The 21190-nt window shown below is 46.2% G+C and overlaps 1 protein-coding gene across 3 annotated transcripts in view; it reads right to left on the bottom strand.

The window, feature by feature from the left end:
* The window catches only part of GTF2IRD1 (GTF2I repeat domain containing 1), a 167714-nt gene extending 154148 nt beyond the window's left edge, over positions 1–13566 (bottom strand). For 2 of the 3 annotated variants that reach the window (XM_081324876.1, XM_081324877.1), the window contains exon 1: positions 12734–13566. In XM_081324876.1, the coding sequence (XP_081181002.1) occupies positions 12734–12892 (159 nt within the window). In that variant the 5' untranslated portion in view covers positions 12893–13566. Of the gene's footprint in view, positions 1–12547; positions 12712–12733 lie in introns of those variants that run through there. The other variant, XM_081324878.1, reaches the window with a different exon arrangement.
* Positions 13567–21190: the final 7624 nt, after the last annotated feature.

Below are 21190 nucleotides of genomic sequence, written 5' to 3'. Positions count from 1 at the left end.
TTTATGAAGAGAGATTAAAGAGAAATATTTCACTTAGAAAGAAGAGACTGAGAGTAAGCAGAAAAGTTATTGAGCATATCCTTATTCAGAGAACAGAATACCGGTCATAAATACAGGAATTGAGATTCCAGCCAAATATTTAGAAAAAGAGCTGTTCAACAGTACATTCAGTTGCCTAAAATAAAGTCCCTTTCCCTGTTTCAACTAGAGCTGGACAACCAACTCCAGGGGATACTGTACTTTAATTTGGATTTCTGCACTAGGCAAGAGGCAGGTAGGACCTGAGGTACAAAATGGTTCTTTCTGAACCTATTAATCTATGAGAATTATAATATCAAAATACCACAAGAAATGATGGGGCAGTTTATTTCCTACCGTATGACACAGTATAATGTTGTGTGGGAAAGACCTTGGGACATGGAGTGAAGAGATGCTGCCTAGGACAAGAGTTAGATAAGAGACAGCATAGCCCGCAGCTAGACAGTGGGCAGGACAAGAAGCCCAGAAGGGACCCTCCCTCATTTCTTGGGCTGTATAGGAGATGGCAGAAGAATTGTACTTTCAGACTTGCAAGATACTGTTAATGTAGCTTTATAGTAAAATAAAATTAGCTTATCGGATAGTATTTTCTTCATGGTTTACTTGGTAAGGTTGACAAAGGGTCACTTCAGCTCATAGTTAATATTAGCCACGGTTCCTGAAGATGATGACAGATGTAGACTGCCCAAGGAGATAATGTGTTAATCTAACTGGAATAAAAGAATAGAAGTGTGTATAGCTTTATAGTCTTTTCCTTCCTTCCTTCCTCCCTCCCTTCCTCTGACATTGGCCTATCTTGAAAAGTGAAGCAGGGTTGGACCTGAATAGTACTTGGAAAGGAGAAAAAGTCACAAAACGTAGGCTCAGATGGGAAGTCCAAAAGGCATTCTGGACAAAGGCAATCATAAATCACTGATTGGACCGTATTTTATATTTGGACTGTTGAGTGCCCCAAATCTTCCAATTTCAGCCTCTGTGGTATAGCATTTGGAGTGGCACCTGGGAAGACCCAGGTTCAGTTCCATTCTCAGCCATGGAAGCTCACCAGGTGACTTTTGGCCAGACACACTCTTTCTGGTCCTCATCATCTATATCCCTGAAACTTAAATTCCATTTGCTTGCCTCTATAGTGATCCTGATTGCTATTTATGCCAGGGAGATCTGGAAGGCGTTGGCAAGTATTAACAAAAGACTTGATGTCTTCCAACAAAGATGCCTTCTCCGAATCCTAAAGATTTGCTATTTTGACCATGTCACTAATGAAGAAATGCTCCAAAAGTGTTTCTCCTGCAAATGACATAACACTGTTCATATACTCCGTGGGGAGAATAATCGAATTCCCATCTGGGCCTACGTTTTGTGACTTTTTCTCCTTTCCAAGTACTATTCAGGTCCAACCCTGCTTAGCTTTTCAAGATAGGCCAATGTCAGAGACTTCCGGTGGCTGCGCGGCGCCGGAGACAGCCTTCCCGGGCTGCCCGCGGCTCAGCTGAGTAATTTTCACCAGAAACAGCGTCGATCAGCTGTTCGGGTGAATTTGAAGCCCCCTCCTCGGGAGAAGAGGAGGGGGTGAGGCCCAGGTAGGGGTTGAGTTCTCCGGGGCCGCCTGAGCTTGTAGCTTGGGCGGCTGAAGGATCGAACTCCCCCGTAGCCTGGGTCGCTCCCAGCTGGCCAGCGTCTCTGCTCCGGATTTCTTGGAGCAGAGCCAGGCGTTTGCGACCACCCCTGCCTGAAGGAAGGACTATGGAATAAAAGGAGCAGGCAGAGCGGTACAAGAGGAAAGGATGAAGAGGATTATTATATTTTACTCTCGAGCTTGATGGACTTTTTTAAACTTAAAGTGAAAGTGCGTCACAAGTGGAAGTAAAAGATGGCGGCTAAACCTCCCTCAAAAACTCTTCGGAGTGCTGGAACTTCTCCGACGCAACAATCATCATTGCAGGCGTTGCATCCTCCTGATGTATTGACACCGAAGGATCTACAAGATGCTCTTGAAAAACATGCCCAGGTAATTCTGGAATCAATGGGTGATAAATTTGCACGGATGGAGGAGAAATTGGAGAAATTGGAGGAGAGAATGGAAGAGAGGATGGAACAGAAGTTCAGTGTGATGAAGGCAGACATTTTGTCTTCAGTGTATAAAGTGGCTGAATGTGTGGAAGACCTGGATGAAAAAGTGGAAGATTTGACTCAAAAGAATGCCATATTAGAAGCAAAAGTATTGGAGAATGAAGATTTAAGAGACAAAATGGACAGAGAATTGAGTCTTGCTCAATATTACCAGATGCAGTTTGCTGTTAGAATCAGAGGCTTAAAAGAGAATATTAAGGAAGATCTAAAGCAGCTGATTTCTGAGGCTCTGGAAGTGGTATTGAATCAGCCAGCATCTGAAATAAAGGGAGGCATGGATAAAGTGTTTCGTGTGAATTCATGGATTGCTAGACAGAGAAAGCTGCCTAGAGATGTGGTGGTTTATTTTGTAAAGAGGGAAATTAGAGATGAAGTTATACAAGCTGCCTATGATTCTAAAGTTGTGATTGCTGATCAAGAAGTTTTGGTTCTAAAAGAAATTCCTCCAAAGATTTTAAGGAGAAGGAAGGATTTTACATTTCTTGTGCAAGAGCTCAAACAACGAGATATAAGGTTCAGATGGGAGATCCCAGTTGGGTTGATGGTGATGCACGAAGGTAAAAGGTACCGTTTGGTTACTGTGATGCAGGCGCGTGATTTTTATAATAACGTTTTAAAAGCAACCCCATTATTACTTTTGGAAGCTGCAAAGAGATCTGGAGAAGGAGAACATCAAGAGGCTGAAGATGGACAGATAGAGGAGAACGGTGCTGGAGGAGATCAAGCTACAACTTCTTTGGATGATCTTAGAGAGCACAGGGTGACGCGTGCTGCTTTAAAACGATTAAAAAATAAAAAATAAAAGAACAAGATCAGCAGAAGTCTATGGAACTTTCACAACGTACTTATAGCCAAGCAGTGGGAGGAGCACGGCCTAAAAAAGATAGTCCTATCAGAGCTGCGCTTTAAGAGCTTTGGGATGATATGCATGACAACTAAATTTTTAACTTGGAACGTTAATGGACTAAATTCACCACAGAAGAGGAAGAAAGTTTTTCAATATTTAAAACAATTCAAGATAGATGTTATATGTTTGCAAGAAACGTATATTAGGGTTGTGGATTAAAAGTATTTACTGAACTCAAGGTTGGGTACGCGATTTGTTGCTTCTGCAATGAATAAGAAAAATGGAGTGGTTGTTTATGTTAAAAGTGCTTTAACAGCAGACTTAATTGAAGCAGATAAGCATGGAAGATACGTTATGATAGAGCTGCTGCTAGAAGGCAAAAAGACGCTTTTAGTTGGATTATATGCTCCTAATCAACAACAAGCTGACTTTTTTAGTTTACTTTATACAAAGCTTACCCAGTTGGATTATAAATCTGTTATTTTTATGGGGGATTGGAATGGTGTTTTGGATGTACAGATGGACAAGGCTGGAGCTTTTAAGCGCGTCCCAAGTCATGCTAGATTGCCTAAATCCTTTTTTTGAAATGAAGATTTTATATTAATAGTGTTTCTAGTTATTCTATATGAGCTAGAGAGTGATAGATTTTAGAGTTTACGGTTGTTAGCATGTGGTTGTTTATGATTCTTTTTTTTGTTTTTTATACCTTGTACTTAGCTCTGGGAAGTCGGGGGGGGAGGGGGGGAGGGGTAAGGAGGGAGGGATAGGGGAGGGGTAGGGGGGTTTGTTAAAGATAAAATGTATGATAAAACTTTTTAATAAAAAAAAAAGATAGGCCAATGTCAGAGGGAGGGAGGGAGGGAGGGAGGGAGGGAGGGAGGGAGGAAGGAAGGAAGGAAGGAAGGAAGGAAGGAAGGAAGGAAGGAAGGAAGGAAGGAAGGAAGGAAGGAAGGAAGGAAGGAAGGAAGGAAAAGACTATAAAGCCATACAAACTTATACTCTTTTATTCCATAATAACACATTATGTCCTTGGGCATCTACAAGGCAATAAAATGGACTTACCCCCACCCCGATGCCAAGTGACCAACAGGACACCCTCAAAATACGTGGCAAACAATGTTCATAGACTTAAAGATTTTAAACATCACATGGGAAGATGCTGAAGTACTCGCCCCAAACTGAAAATATTGGAGATCCTTTGCTGACTGATATGCTAAACAGCATGGGAGGATTTAATGCTAATGTTAATAACTCTCTTTCTCAACCTAACCTACCTTAAAGGCTTGTTGTTTCTGTGGGGGAAGTTAGGAGAAGGAAATACTATGTATGCCATATTGCTCCCGAACAATAAAGAGGATATGAAACTAATAAAGCAATCCACCTAAACAACAAATAAATATCTAATGTCCCAAGAACATTACATTTCATATCCACAGAGGTTGAAAACAACAAAAGAGATTTTATCTCTTACTTCAACGCACAACTTCACTCTTGAATCTTCGGTTTTCCTCAATGTGAGGCTCTCTACTGTTATAGGGGCTGAAATCTCACTGGGCTAAAACGTTTGGGAGATATAATCTCAATATCTATGGAGACCACCAAGTTACAGAAAATTATTTATTGACATTTATTCACTGGTACATTTAAAAAGCAAATTGGTGTAATAGTGAAGGCATCAGGCTAGAAACCAGGAGACAGTGAGTTCTAGTCCCACCTTGGGCATGAAGCCATCTGGGTGACCTTGGGCCAGTCATTTTCTCTCTCAACCCTTGGAAGGAGGCCATGGCAAACCACTTCTGAAAAACAATTTCTGCCAAGAAAACTTCAGGAACTAGTCTAGGCAGTTTCTGAGAATCTGACATGATTGAATGGAAGAAAAAAACATGAAATATTTACAGTCTAATCACTAAGCATAGGATCTCAAAAGTTAAACACCAGGTTAGATTTTCCAATTGGTGGTCAGGACCCACACATACAGGCTCCAAGGTCTTAAGTAGAGTCAATGGCAAAGCCAGATTCACTTAATAACCATGTTACTAACGTAACAACTGATTCGCTTAACAATTGTGGCAAGAAAGATTGCAAAATGGGGAAAAACCTCACTTTAACAACAGCAACAGAAATGTTGGGTTCAGCTGTGGTCATAAGTCAAGGATTACCTGTAAACCAGGGGTGTCAAACTCAATTTCATTGAGGGCTACATCAGCATTGCAGTTACCCTCAGGGGGCCGGGTGGGTATGGCCAGGGTGGGCGCGGCCTACTGGGTGGGCACAACTGGAGTGCGTATGGCCTACTGGGTGGGCATGGCCAGCTCTACATCATTGGCATCAAGGGTGCCTATGGGGGCCTGGGCAGGAGTGGGACAGATCTGGGGGTGTCTGGCAGAAGGAGGGTCTCTGGGCCAGGGCCAAGGCAGCAGGGACCGTTCCCTCACTGTTTCCAGGATGGCTTCGGGGGCCACATGAAACCACTTCGCGGGACGGATCTGGCCCCCGGGTCTTGTGTTTCACATGTCTGCTGTAAACAATCAGAAGGGAAGGCTTTGGTGAAGGAGTCCTAATATAATTATGTTACAGTGATTTTTTTTAAAGGCAGCACATACACACACACACAGTGGAATATGCCAGTCCTGTCTTTCCTTCAGAACACTGGTAAAGATAATTCAACAAGCTTCCCCTTTTACCTGATTTTGAAGAAATCATTTTGATCACAATTTGATTATTTTAAGATGTTTTAATCACTGTCTCTGTCTTAGATTGCTGCTGGCTTTTTTTCCTGAAAGTTCTATAACACAACTATACTCTTTTAATTTTTATCTGATTTGGGGCTGAATTTCATATTAGTCACGTTGTATTTCATTTGGAATGTAAGATGTACAGGAAGATTTCCAAGGCGGAGCAGAATTAAAATGATAAATAGAGAAACAAATAATATTGACTTTGTGTTTGAGGTAAATTCTTCCAAAAGAAAACAAATAGAATACTTCATGTTTCTTCTCCTCCTCCAACAAATAAACTTGCTGGCCAAGACTTCCTTATTCCTTGATTTAGTTTCATTTGGTTTCTCTCCACCTCTGATTTTAATATATGTTGTTTTGGTTTACCCTTTGCTCAGTCATAATTCTTTGAGTTTGTACATTGTTTTAGTGGTTCTCCATTGACTTGACCCACAATAAAGTTTAACTGGAAGGGCAGGGTATCAACTCTTTTCAAAATATAAAATAAAACAAAAGTCACAACCTGTACAGTAGTCACCCTGGGCAAAAGGCAACTGAAGATTTAGTGTTTCATCTGCCTTCTTGGATCACTTAATTAACAGCCAGCTGTTTTCCACTGACTGAAACCCAATACGGGGTTCTTTATGGCAAAAGATATTTCATCTTCATGAACAAGATTTAATTCTCCTAGGTAGTATTATCAAAAGACTTCAGCCACAGCTCCAGAGCACAGCATTTGACATGTGCAATTTAATGACAGCCACTGTTTAAGACAAGGCACATTCAGTGCTTCCTTACCCTCTGAGATTTAGTTTCTATAAGCCAGAGAGACCATGAGGCCTCCTATCAGTTTGCGCTAATCAAATTTTATCAAGCCAGAGACAGTTGCAGCCTGTTTAATGGAGTATTATTACCATTCTAGGGGGCTGCAAAAATCCCTTTGTTATCACTATTACTTCAGCATTTGTTTGCTTCAGCTTACCCCCACTTTGCTGCTACCCAGATGTCTTGCAACTTGCAGAATTCCTAACCATCACTGGCTGGGACTCTGGGAAATCTTATTCCAAATACTGGAAGGGTGATTTACATTTTAATTGTGATTGGACTAATGGTCTTAGCCAATTACAAGTGTTACCTGAGCAAAATATGGTCAGATGGAATGTTCCTATCCCTATACTCTATATTCCATATTCCATTCCCGACTTCCATACAATTTCCCAATTCTTCCACTTGTGCTAGTTGATTTTCACTATGTGTTTTTACCTGCTAAGTATAAGAATTGGATTCTTGGATTTACTATTGCACTCTTGGATATAAGAATCCACACCTTTGGATTATGACTGTAGTATTATTATCCTTCTCGTCTTCTCTATTTTCTTTGGGGCAGCCCCTCAAATATTGGAATACTGCTATCATGTCACCCAGTCCTTCTTTTCTCTAGATTAAAAAGGTAAAGGTAAAGGTTCCCCCGCACATGCGGGCTAGTCGTTTCCCACTCTAGCACGCATTCTCCATTTCAAAGCCGAAGAGCCAGCGCTTGTCCGAGGACGTCTCCGTGGTCATGTGGCCGGCATGACTAGACGCCAAAGGCGCACGGAACACTGTTACCTTCCCACCGCAGTGGTCCCTATTTTTCTACTTGCATTTTTACGTGCTTTCGAACTGCTAGGTTGGCAGAAGCTGGGACGAGTAACAGGCGCTCACTCTGTTACGCGACACTTGGGATTTGACCCGCCAAACTGCCGACCTTCTGATCGACAAGCTCAGCGTCCTAACCCACTGAGACACCACGTCCCTTACTTCTCTAGATTAGCCATACCCAATTCCTTCAACTGTTCTTCACATGTTTTTACCCTCCAGGCCCTTAATCATCTTACTCTTCTCTGCACTCTTCCCATAGTCTCAACATCTTTTTTATATTGTGGTGACCAAAACTGGATGCAGTATTCCAGATGTGGTCTTACTAAGGATTTATAAGGTGCACTAATACTTCACGTGATCTTGACTCTATCCCTCCATTTATTTATTTATTTAATCAAAAAGGGATTTTGATTAGGATCAGGCTTGGGGGTTATGGAAAAAATATTCCTGAAAAATTTCTCCAAGATAAATCCTATAAGGGAGGGAAAGACTGATAATGTTGCCGAATGGTCCACTTTGAACCTGTCTCCCCTTCAATCACATGACCAAAGTGGAATATATACAGCTTATCCACCCATCTCTGTGTTCACATAAAAAAGAACAGCAAATATACAGCCACAACTGGACCAGCAATTTCCATTTCTAAGCAAGACAGTTGTAAAATGAGTCACAACCAATTTTTTGACCTTTTTTGCTATGGTTGTTATCCGGCTTCAACCATTGTCTTTCTCTGTCGGCTGGGATGGTCACAAATGACGATCATGCAATCTTGACACGTTGCATCTGGACAAGCACCCAAATTTTGTTCACATAACCATAAGGATGCTATGACAGTCATACGTGCGAGGACGGTTGTCACTTTTTTTAGTACCATGGTAAGTTTGAGTGGTCACTACACAAATGGACATAAGTCAAGAACTACCTGTATCATTCTGATTAATTAGATTGCCTTTCCAAATCAAATTCACGGGCTACGTCAGATTCATGTGGATTACCATAATTGGACCCGCATCAGAGGTGGATCCTAAACTTCTACTTTGAGAAAATTAGCGATATTCACTTATTTAATTTCTAGAGAATCTCTGGAGAAAGCACTGAAAGAACAGCTTTAATCTGGGATAGAAATGACTTGTTTGGCTGAGGACCATATTTAACCTCTGAGTAATTTATGAGGTGCTACCCCAAAAAATAAGGAGCCAGGAATTTTTTTTTAAGAGAGGGTGTCAGAAATATTACATATGATTTAACAAGTTATTACTAATTAAACTTAATACTACTGCTGATGCTTGGAAGGTCTGTAGAAATCAACCCAAGCCTTTCAGAAACTATATGCAGCCCCAGATTGCAGACCACTGGTCTATAACAGTACACTGTTTATGAAAATGTGAGCAAGAGAAAAGCAAAGCATTTGTAAAATGCAAAACAGAGATACTAATTTACAGAGGGACCAGAAAAGGGTAACAATAAGCAGAGATTCTTGGACCTTGATCTGTCTGTTCAAAATTGGCTGCATTTTGCCCTCTGCACATGTTGAGATGCCAATGTATAGCTTTATTGGGTACACAAATTAACACCTTGTGGCCAGGCAGATGACAGAAATTTCAGATAATGGCAACAGATTACTCAGAGGGCCTTTGGTTAATGGACATACACAGATGTAGATATAGATAGATGACTGGCAAAGCCTCTGTTATTAGTGAAATTAGGGAAAATGGCAGCACAAAAATTGTAGAACTTTTGGAAAAGTTTTTTCTATATCAACTGTCCCAAATCCTCAGCTGCTTCTTTCACAGCATGCTGCTCCACTACAATAGAGCTGCCCCAAAATATTGCTTATTGCCCTAAACAATCAAATACAACCTCAATGATCCCACCAGCCTCCTGGACATTGGTGACAAGCAGAGAAATCCACCATAGTAAATCAACTTCTTAATCTCTTATGGCCCTAAGTGTCAAGTTTCCACAACTGACACACTCCCCTGAGCAATTAAACTGTGTCTTAGCATTCCATGACGTTGCGAAAGTTCAGCCAATCAGGTAACCTGTATTTGTTCCATTGATTTATATAACAGAATGCCACTGATTACTACTGTAGCAAACTTTAAGGAAATAGCTTTACCCCATGGACCAATTAAAAAAGTAATACACTGCCTCAGTCATCTCAGCTGTAAAATGGACACAGATCGGTCTCCCAGGTGACTTTGCTATTGAATGTGTAGTTGCATTACATAATCTACTAGCTCAAAATTATAGAGAATATTAATACTTTCACAATGCTGATTTCTCAAGGCTATCTTGACTCAAGCCTTTATTCTTACCAATATTCAATGTTTTTTTCAATGAATCCATAAGTTACTCTACAAATTTCCTCAATTTCAAACATAAAATGCTGCCATAGTCAACACTGAATTACCGGTATATGCGCAAACAATCTGTTTGCGCATATAATTCAATGAAGCCTATAGCAATAACACTTAGACTTATCTAACGCTTCATAGTGCTTTACAGCCCTTTCTAAGCTGTTTACAGAGACAGCATATTGCCACCAACAATCCGGGTTCTCATTTTACCGACCTTGGAAGGATGGAAGGCTGAGTCAACCTTGAGCCAGTGAGGATCGAACCCCAGGCAGTTGGCAAAGTTAGCTTGCAATAGTGTATTCTAACCACTGTGCCACCACGGCTCTTTACTTGGCTTCCTCTTGTAAATTAATCAAATAGCCTCTTTCATGACTACTTATCTTTTAAAAATAGAATACAACCCATCTGAAAATTGTAACTATGGAGGCTCTCATAAATAATGAGATGCAGGCGTTTCAGTAAATAACGCACCAATGGACCCATTTTACAGAAGACTCATCCTGAGAGTATCTCACTTATGATTGCAAAATAATGTACAATAATTAATTCTCGGTGTATTTTATTATCTGATAGGAAAAGAAACAATCTCCTGTGAAACATACAGAAAAGCAGGTCCTTTGAGCTTGCTGTTCAAAATTTGTTTGGACCTACCAACTTCCTGATAATTGAGTCAATTAACTTGGTAGGTTAGAAGCTTATTAAATTTCCATTCACAGGGCAAGCTGAACGGAGAATGCGCCAGGACATGCAACAACACATTACAGCAAAGAAGGCCCAACAGAAATCCTTTCCATTCACCACCTTCCCTGTCAAAATTTCATTTTTCAGCAGGGATTCAGACTATGCCAAGGTGGTGTTTCCCATCCCCACTGCAGAGTGCCCCTTCCTACCCTACAAGTAATTGCCTTGCAGAAGGGCAAAGCATACTGGTTAGATCTCTCTCTGGTCTGGTTAGTGGTTTTGCTGGTAAGAAAAAAAAGAGGGTGTGTTTCACCAGTTAAACACTTGTTTCTATTTTTAAATAAGACTATGTGTGCTGCCTTGGTTCCTCTCCCTCCTTCCCTTTCTATCCTACACACACACACACACCCCACTCCTTTCTCCTGCAGCCTTTGCTTGCTCATGGATTAATCTGTTCAGAGTGTTTTGTTTTGTTTTGTTACTAGTTTATTTAGCTACAGCCATGGATAACACAATGATGGAAATTGTGAGTATTGGATCATTTGCACCATAGACTATTGGTGGCTGTATCTGTCTTATGTTTCTGGTTTTGATGCATATACAAAAATAGCAGCGATTAGCATCTGTTAGAAAATAATCACATCCACCATATTAAAGTACTGTTTAGGAAGCAGTTTTCTTACAGAGTTCCGATTCCATTGATAACAGCACTTCATACTGAGTGTGTATTGAAGGCTAAATGCTAAAAAAGGGAAAAAAACTTTCTTCATCCAATGCACAGACACACAAACAAATCAACTAGCTTTCTTTTATGTTGTATCCAGTATAGAAACAAAGCTGGACTCTCAAAACTCTACAAGATAGAGCCTCTGAGCATGTACAGATCTATTTCCCAGCCACAGATCTAACCACAAACAGGCCTTACAAGATTATCATTTTCTAGATGTTATCAAGAGATCATCTTGATACCTGGTTTTAGAACATTTTAACATACATTTCAATCACCTGGCAATTCAGATTAGAATAGAAACACCAAGTGCATGAAAGCAAGCATCCGTCTTTCTTTTAGACGTCAGGCACAATTTGAAGTATAGCTTGGCATGTTAAAATAGAACATCCTTAATTATAAGCAAACGTAACAGGGCATCAACATGGATAAAAATGGTATTCAACCCACGCTTTTATTATTTGTTTAGGAAATGTCAGTGCTGCTTGGAAATTGATGCTTCCTGAAGTTCAAACAAGAAAAAGAAAATACATTCACCCTAAAGAAAAAAGAAAGAAAATCAATGGGTCAAGCTTCACAAGAGAACCAGCCATATTCAGACTGAGGGGGAGGCAAAAGGCAACCAGGTGTGCTGAAGTGGGAGAACCAAAAAGTGGTTTAAAAGCATGGCAGAGAATGGAAGAGAAAGAGGGAATTTCAGTTATCAACTCACTTGCTTTTTCACTTTGACCTCATTCCCCAACCGCAGCAGAAAAGAGGGGAGGGTGTTCCCTTTCCCACACACCCCTCAGCATCTACTGCAACCCAGGATTTGTGCAACTCAGCCAGGAAAGCCCTCCTCCCCTACTTCTGCTTCCCCCCTCCCCGTAAACACACACACACACACACACACACACACACACAGAGCAAGAAAATATCGCCGGAGAAAATGACAAGTCAGAGACACCGGTATATCGAGAGAGAAATCTCCTCTGGGCATCGAAGGGGAGGAAGATGACCAGCTTCGATCTCGGGTCACCTCCCGGAAAGCAGATTCCGCCGTCCCCGGCCTCTCCCCACCCCATAACTTCTTTCATTGAAAATAATCCCATTTCTGCCTCCCTCCCCAAAGGCTGGCCGAGCGGCCGCACCATCAAGGAAAACCGGAGAAATCAAGGGGAGGAAAGGCAAAAGAGCCGTCGTCGATCCCCCTAATACTACTACTACTAATAAATAATAATAATAATAATAATAATAATAATAATAATAATAATAATAATAATAATAATAATAATAATAATAATAATAATAATAATATTTTGTGCCTATAATGATGATGAGGATGATGATGATGATGATGATGCAGATTATTTGGGAGATTAGGGATGGGGAAAGCGGGGCTGGAGGATTGAAAAGTTTTTCTTACCGCAGGGATCAGCCTCTCCCCGGCTCCTCCCGCCCGGATTGCAGGGTTGAATTAATCTGTAAAGACGAGGAGGAAGGAGGAAGGAAGGAGAGCGAGCGAGAGAGAGAGAGAGAGAGAGAGAGGAGGAGGAGGAGGAGGAAGAAGAGGAGAATGGGAGATTGGCGAAGGGGGGGGTGCAATTCTCACCCGGGCTGCCTCCGGGAGGGAAGGATGGATGTAAAAGGGAGGGGGTCCTGGGCCAGGCAGAGGCCCCCCATGCAGCCAGCCCCTGCTCCCGGGGGCTGCAGACAAGGCGAAGGGGAGGGGGCCTCTTTGTTCTGTAATCCCAGTAAGATTGCAAGCCATTCGCCCCGGCTCTAATCCCAGCCCAGCTCAAGAGCCGCCTCCATTGGCTGTCATTTACATACAGGATTAAGAGGCAGGCAGGCGGGCAGGCAGGCTGGCGAGGGAAAAAGCCGAGGAGAGGGGAGAGATCGCAGGAGCCGCCGCCGCCAGCCCGCCCACCCGAGGTTTCGCGGCTCGCGGGCTTCCCTCGGGCACTCTTCTCCAAAGCCGGAGCGAACCAAGGGTCAAAAGCGGGAAGATCTGACTTAGCGATGGGAGCGAAGTTGCAGGATTACAGTATTGCTTGGGATAACTGTGTACAGGTAGTCCTTGACTTACGACCCTAAATCAGACCCACGTTTCTTCTGAGACGTCGGTTAAGGGAATTTTGCCCCATTTTACGACCTCTCTTGCTGCCTTGCTTAATTGAATCACAGCAGTTGCTAAGTTAGTAACAGGGTTGTAAAATGAATCTGGCTTCCCCATCGACATGGCTTTGTCAGAAGGTTGCAAAAGCCGATCGCATGATCTTGGGACACTGCAGTTGTCATACATGTGAGTCAGTTGCCAAGCATCTGAATTTTCATCGTACGACCATCGGGATGCCGCAATAGTCATAAGTGTGAAAAATGGTCATGAGTCACTTTTTTAAGTGCCATTGTAACTTTGAACGGTCACTAAATAAACTGTTGTAAATCGAGGACTTCCTGTATTTCTCACCTTAATCTACAAATGCCCGTGGGTTGGCTAAGGGGAGGGCAACGCAAAGGTCAGTGAGGGGGTGGGTGGGAAATGGCTTTGCAGACCAAAGAGTCAAGATTTCACCCTTCTCAGCATCTCCAGGTGGTTGTTTTTTAAATTGATTTCTGGATTATCTTTCCAATCCACCAAATAACTAAAATGTATTCCTTTCCTTAAAAGTTTCTGGAGGAGAAAAAAAAAGACGGATCATAAAAGAAATATGTCTGCAGAGCTGTTGATGGTAAAGCCACTGAGAGTCCTTAGGGCTCCCAAGACCTCAGGTCTGACTCAGAATGGGAGTATGTCACCCACGGCTGATGAAAAAGGTGACCCAGTTTTGGTTGCCAGTGTTGTGATTCAGGGTCAGCCTGTGGGTCCGGCAGCCGGGTCGGATGACTCGGATGACTCAGACGAGGGGGAGGAGGAGGGTGTTGAAGACGAACTTGCTGATGATGGCTTGGAGGCTTCGCAGAGCCCCCAGCCAGGGCCCTCTTACTTGGTGGAGACTCAGCTGCGTGAGCCCGACAGTGCGGATGATGATGACCCACAGCTGGCCCTGTTCAAGGACGCCCGACGCAGGAGGCAGTCAAGCAGGAGCAAGCAGAGAAAGGCTGTGGGACTTCTCGGAAGGAGGCACAGGGAGGCCACGCCCTGAACTCTAATAAAGGGAGTGTTTGGGGAAGGGCTGGTTGCTGAAAGCAACCGCTCCATTTGAGGATCAAAGCTCCGGTATCTTGTTTCATGTTTTGTTGTTTGTTTGTGTAATAAACTTGGCAGACGTTTTCCAGCCTCAGACGCTTTCCAGCCTCTGCCGTTTGTACAGGGGTTGCCTTTCTGCAAGGCCGGTAGCAGGCTGGTACAGAACAGTTTCCTGCTTTCCTGGGACAATGCCAGCTCTTTATCAGCGTGAGAGCAGCTGATTTCCCCACTGACCGGGATAAGGTGGGGTTTGTGTTAAGCCTTCTTTCGGGTGATGCAGCTCGTTGGGGCACGCCTCTGCTGGCTCAACCTAGCCCATTGTTGGACAACTTTGTGGGGTTTTGTGACCATATGCGTCTGATGTACGAGGACCCAATTAAGACGCAGACTGCCACTCGACGCCTGAAAGCTCTGAGGCAGGGTCAACGCCCCCTACAGGGCTATATCAGCGATTTCCGGCTGCTTAGCCAGGATTCCGCCTGGAATGAGGCTGCGCTCGTGGATGCCTTCCAGGATGGATTGTCGGAGGAGATGTTGGATGAGCTGGCCCGTGTGGATATTCCCTCAGACCTGAATGGGCTGATCCATCTCTGCCTGCGGATCGATGCTCGGTTGCAGCAGCGAAAGAGTCGCCGTGCCACCCCACAGACCCCTGCCGCCCCTGTTGTGCGTGAGCCCCCAGTTCAAAGGGAGGAGCCAATGGAGCTGGGTGCCGCCAGGTCTCGTCTATCGGTAACTGAAATGAACAGACAACGATCGGGGGGGTTGTGTTTTTACTGTGGGGACCCTGGACATTTGGCTGCTTTTTGCCCAAAGAAGCGTCAGCGGGCATCAGTGACCAAGCCTGCCCCGAGACAGTCCCCTACTTTGCTGTCGGGAAACGCCCCGAGCCCGATCTAGATGGTGTGAGAGATCGGGCGTCCCACAACAACAACACCGAGCGACGCCTTTCCGATGGTGCCTGTGAACCTCCACGGCATTTGATTTTGGAGGCACGTCTGATCCTTCCTGGCAAGCCAGAGGGGATTCCAGTCCATGCCTTAATTGACTCTGGGGCCACCACAAACTTTATGGACTCAGCCTTTGTGGCCAAATGGGCTGTTCCCCAGTGCCCGGTGGATCCGCCCATGTTAGTGGAGACTATCGATGGTCGAGTGCTCCTGTCTGGGCCTATTACGGCCACCACGCAACCAGTATGTATGGCCATCAGTTCCCACGTGGAGGCCATCCAGTTCTATATCACCTCAGATCTGCACTTCCCCGTGGTCTTGGGACTGGCGTGGCTCCGGGCGCATGACCCACAGATCTATTGGTCACAGAACTTGGTCACCTTCCCAAGCTTGCAGTGCGTGGACCACTCCCGCCATATCTGTGCCGGCCAGGTGGAGGGTTCCCCAGGGGTTTCCTTGCCTCCCGAACTGTCCGACTTTGCTGATGTGTTCAGCGAGTCAGAGGCGGATCAATTACCCCCGCACAGGCCCTATGACTGCTCCATTGATTTAGTCCCTGATGCGCCTCTCCCAGTGGGGCGTTTGTACTCCATGTCGGAGCCCGAGTTGGCTGCATTGCGGGACTTCCTGGAGAAGAATTTGGCTCGCGGTTTCATCCGGCCCTCGTCCTCGCCAGTGTCTGCACCCGTGCTCTTCGTCAAAAAGAAGTTGGGCGAATTACGGCTTTGCTGCGACTACCAGAAACTCAACGCCATCACGGTGCGCAACCGTTACCCGCTGCCCCTCATCCCCGAGCTCTTGGACCGACTCCGGGAGGCTAAGATCTTCACGAAACTGGACCTGCGTGGAGCTTACAACCTCGTCAGAGTTCGGCCGGGTGATGAGTGGAAGACGGCGTTTGGTACTCGCTATGGACATTTTGAGTACACGGTGATGCCGTTTGGCCTGACCAACGCTCCCGCTGTGTTTCAGCATTTCATGAACGACATCTTCCGGGATTTGTTGGACCAGTTTGTCGTGATCTATTTGGACGACATCCTGATCTACTCCCCGTCGCGTGAAGTGCATCATCAGCATCTCCGTCAGGTCCTGCAGCGACTCCGAGAACATCGGCTGTTTGCCAAGTTGGAGAAGTGCCAGTTCTACCGGGTGACCATCGATTTCCTGGGTCACCGCATTTCTCCTGAGGGCATCGCCATGGAGCCGAGTAAGATTGAGTCTTTGCAGAGTTGGCAACCCCCGCGTCGCGTGAAGGATGTTCAGCGACTTCTTGGATTTGCCAACTATTACCGAACATTCATCCCTGGGTTTGCTGCCTTGACAGCCCCCCTCACCCGGCTCCTGCAGAAGAAGACTCGGTTCCAGTGGAACGCACCAGAACAACAGGCGTTCCAGGCTTTGAAGGACGCCTTCATGAAGGAGCCCATCTTGAAGCATCCTGACCCGCAACGGCCGTTTGTCGTGGAGGCGGACGCCTCCGACATTGCCATTGGGGCAGTGTTACTCCAGGCAACGACGCCCAGCGGTACCCTTTTCCCTTGCGCGTATCATTCCCGAAAGTTGAACCCCTCGGAGCGCAACTATACCATCTGGGAGAAGGAGCTGCTGGCCATCAAAGCGGCGTTCGAGGCCTGGAGGCATCATCTGGAGGGAGCGCGGCATCAAATCGAGGTCCGGACGGACCATAAGAATCTGGAAAGCCTGCAGACCGCTCGGAATTTGAACCAACGCCAGATCCGGTGGTCTCTTTTCTTTGCGAGGTTTGACTTCCGGGTTCGGTACATACCAAGCAGGCACAATCAGAGAGCGGATGCTCTGTCCAGGAAGCCCGAATATACCCGAGTGGAAGACAAGCTTCTGCCCAGGACAGTGATCCCCGTCGAGTCTTTTGCTGTGGTACGGGAGCCGGTTGATATACGGGCTCGGATCCGGGAGGCACAGCAGCAGGAGGCGTGGGTGGCTCAGCGGAAGGAGGAGGTGGGGCCAGATTCGCCTTGGACGGTCACGGATGGACTCTTGTATTATCGTGACCGGCTCTATGTTCCGGGAGGGCCACTCAGGGGACTCGTCCTCAGCCAGTGTCACGATAATCCGGCAGCAGGGCATTTTGGCCTGTTCAAGACCCTGAACCTGGTCTCCCGTACCTTCTGGTGGCCCCGAGTCCGACACGACGTCCAGTCTTATGTCACCTCCTGCATCCCATGCAGGCAGGCCAAGTCAGCGACAGGGGCCCCGCCTGGATTACTGCAGCCTTTGCCAACACCCAAAAGACCCTGGGGGGCTGTGTCCATGGACTTTCTGACGGATTTACCCCCATCCTCTGGTTTCACGACAGTGTTTGTGGTGGTGGACATGCTGACCAAGATGGCGCACTTCATCCCCTGTCGCAGCTTACCGTCAGCTCGCGCCACTAGTCGTATGTTTATTCAACAGGTGTTTCGGCTGCACGGCCTCCCCGATAGAGTCGTCTCCGATAGGGGGGCCCAGTTTACAGCCCGCTTCTGGCAGGAGTTGATGCATGCGTTGGATATCAAGGTTTGCCTCTCGTCCGCGCATCATCCTCAAACTGACGGGGGAACCGAGAAGGTCATCGGTATCCTGGAACAGTATCTGCGCTGCTACGTCAATCTGCAGCAGAACAATTGGGTGGACTATCTGGCCATAGCTGAGTTTGCCTTTAACAACTCACAGCACACCTCCACACAGATGACACCGTTCTTGGCCAATGTGGGTTATCACCCCCAGTTTTTCCCCCTTTTTCCCGTGGACTCACCGGAGCCGGCAGCGAACGACTTCTTGGCAGAGTTACAGGCGATCCATCGATTGGTGCGACGGCAATTGGAGAAGGCCAAGGCCGATTACAAAAGGTTTGCTGATCGGTCAAGACGGGATACGCCTCCACTATCGGTGGGGGATCGGGTCTGGCTGTCCACCAGGAACTTACCGTCCACACGGCCGGTGAGGAAGTTAGATCACCGATATTTAGGACCGTTCCCAGTCGACGCTGTCATCAATCCGGTCGCCTATCGCTTAACTCTGCCACGTTCCCTGCGCGTGCACCCAGTCTTCCATCGGTCTCTGTTGGTCCCCGAGCAACCGGCTTGTCCACTCCGCCAAGCGGAACCTCCCCCATCAGGACCTCGTGATGGAGGCAGCACCCCCGAGTACGAGGTCGCCAGCATCAGGGATTCCCGTTGGCTGAAAGGTCGTTTCCAGTACCTGATCGAGTGGAAAGGTTACGGGCCGGAGGACTTCACCTGGGAAGACGCGACCGCCGTTCATGCCCCTGCGTTGGTGACTGCTTTTCACGAACAATTCCCATCCCGACCGCATCCGGATCGGCAGCCCCGGGGGATGGGCCCTGCGGTGCGGGATAGTGTTGTGATTCAGGGTCAGCCTGTGGGTCCGGCAGCCGGGTCGGATGACTCGGATGACTCAGACGAGGGGGAGGAGGAGGGTGTTGAAGACGAACTTGCTGATGATGGCTTGGAGGCTTCGCAGAGCCCCCAGCCAGGGCCCTCTTACTTGGTGGAGACTCAGCTGCGCGAGCCCGACAGTGCGGATGATGATGACCCACAGCTGGCCCTGTTCAAGGACGCCCGACGCAGGAGGCAGTCAAGCAGGAGCAAGCAGAGAAAGGCTGTGGGACTTCTCGGAAGGAGGCACAGGGAGGCCACGCCCTGAACTCTAATAAAGGGAGTGTTTGGGGAAGGGCTGGTTGCTGAAAGCAACCGCTCCGTTTGAGGATCAAAGCTCCGGTATCTTGTTTCATGTTTTGTTGTTTGTTTGTGTAATAAACTTGGCAGACGTTTTCCAGCCTCAGACGCTTTCCAGCCTCTGCCGTTTGTACAGGGGTTGCCTTTCTGCAAGGCCGGTAGCAGGCTGGTACAGAACAGCCACCATATAAAAAAAGATGTTGAGACTCTAGAAAGAGTGCAGAAAAGAGCCACAAAGATGATCAGGGGACTGGAGGCTAAAACAGTGGGTTAGGACGCTGAGCTTGTCAATCAGATGGTCGGCAGTTTGGCAGGTCGAATCCCAAGTGCCGCGTAACAGAGTGAGCACCTGTTACTCGTCCCAGCTTCTGCCAACCTAGCAGTTCGAAAGCATGTAAAAATGCAAGTAGAAAAATAGGGACCACTACGGTGGGAAGGTAACAGTGTTCTGTGCGCCTTTGGCGTCTAGTCATGCCGGCCACATGACCACGGAGATGTCCTCGGACAAGCGCTGGGTCTTTGGCTTTGAAACGGAGATGAGCACTGGCACCTAGAGTTGGAAACGACTAGCACACATTTGCGGGGGAACCTTTACCTTTACCTAGTTTAATGAAGAGAAGGATGAGGGGGGACATGATAGCAGTGTTCCAATATCTCAGGGGCTGCCACAAAGAAGAGGGAGTCAAGCTATTCTCCAAAACACTTGAAGGCAGGACAAGAAGCAACGGATGGAAAATCATCAAGGAGAGAAGCAACCTAGAACTAAGGAGAAACTTCCTGACAGTTAGAATAATTAACCAGTGGAACAACCTGCCTCCAGAAGTTGTGAATGCTTCAACACTGGAAGTTTTTAAGAAGAGACTGGACAGCCATTTGTCTGAAATGGTACAGGGTTTCCTGCTTGAGCAAGAGGTTGGACTAGAAGATCCCCAAGGTCCCTTCCAACTGTTATTCTGTTAACAACTTTGGTGTTAACAACTCTGATTATTTGTGCTGAGAAGACACTCCAGATTCCATATTGCCAACTTAATCCTCAAGATGAAGACTTGCTGTCATGAAGAGCTAAAAATGGTGTAGGAAAAGAATCTTTAGGATGGGTTGTTGAAAGGGTGGTTGGTGCACAGCTATAAAAGGCCCTGGATGAAGCGGATTATCTGGAGGTTTTTCAGTCTGGTTCCAAGATAGGCATACTGTAGCACTGAAATGGCATTGGATGCACATAGTGGATGACCATTGGAGATCTCACGATGGAAATGGTTCAATCATTCTGGTCCTCCTGAACCTCTCAGCTTTCAGTATTATTATGAAATCCTTTTGGATCAGCTTCAGGAGCTGGGAGTGGGGAGGGCGCTGTGGTATGGTGGTTCTCCTCCTTCTTCCATGGCTGGTTCCAGGCAGAGTTGGTGGGAGGGGAGAGGTCAAGATCTAGGTCCCTGCAATGTGGGTACTCCAGGGCTCAGATCTTTTACCACTGTTTTTGAACTTCTAAATCAGAGCTGGGCAACAATGGTCCCTTTACAACCTATGGACTTCAACTCCCAGAATTCCTGAGCCAGTAACTATGACTCCTTTATGACCTGTGGACTTCAACTCCCAGAATTCCCAAGTTAGTAAGTATGGCCTCTTTACAACCTATGGACTGCAACTCACAGAATTCTTGAGCCAGCCAATCCTGGGAGTCCACAAGTCGTAAAGGGGCCATATTTGCGCACCCCTGATATTCTAAATGAAACTGCCGGGGGAGGTAATCTGTCACTAAGGGGTATGCTGATGATACTCAGTTCTATACCTCCATCCCTAGCCAGACAAGTTTCGCTTTGGCAGTGCTGACCAAATATCTGAAGGCTGTAAGTGTCTGGATGGCGAGGAGCTGGTTTTGACTCAACCCTGGCAACATGGAGTGGCTCTAGGTTCTTGGCCCCACAGGTCCAGATAATATTTCAGTTTTGACTCTGGATGGGGTGGCACTTCCCAGGACTGAATTGGTGAGCATCTTGAGGGGGGGGTTTCCTCCTGGACTCACAGCTGCTGCTAGAGGAGTAGGGAGCAATTGTACTTAGGGGCCTTTGCACAGATTTGTCTAATGCAGCTATTGTTCCCTTTCTTGGACCTGGAAGCCTGGCTCACGGTCACCTATGCCTTAGTTACCTCCCATTTAGATTACCGCAATGTGCCCTACATGGAGTTGCCCTTGAAGACTATCCAGAAACTTC

Source organism: Vipera berus (assembly GCF_964194415.1).
Source record: "Vipera berus genome assembly, chromosome: 1".
NCBI classification, from domain to species: Eukaryota; Metazoa; Chordata; class Lepidosauria; order Squamata; family Viperidae; genus Vipera; species Vipera berus.
Note: the sequence above shows the minus strand (reverse complement) of the source record. Positions and strands in the feature narration are given on the sequence as shown.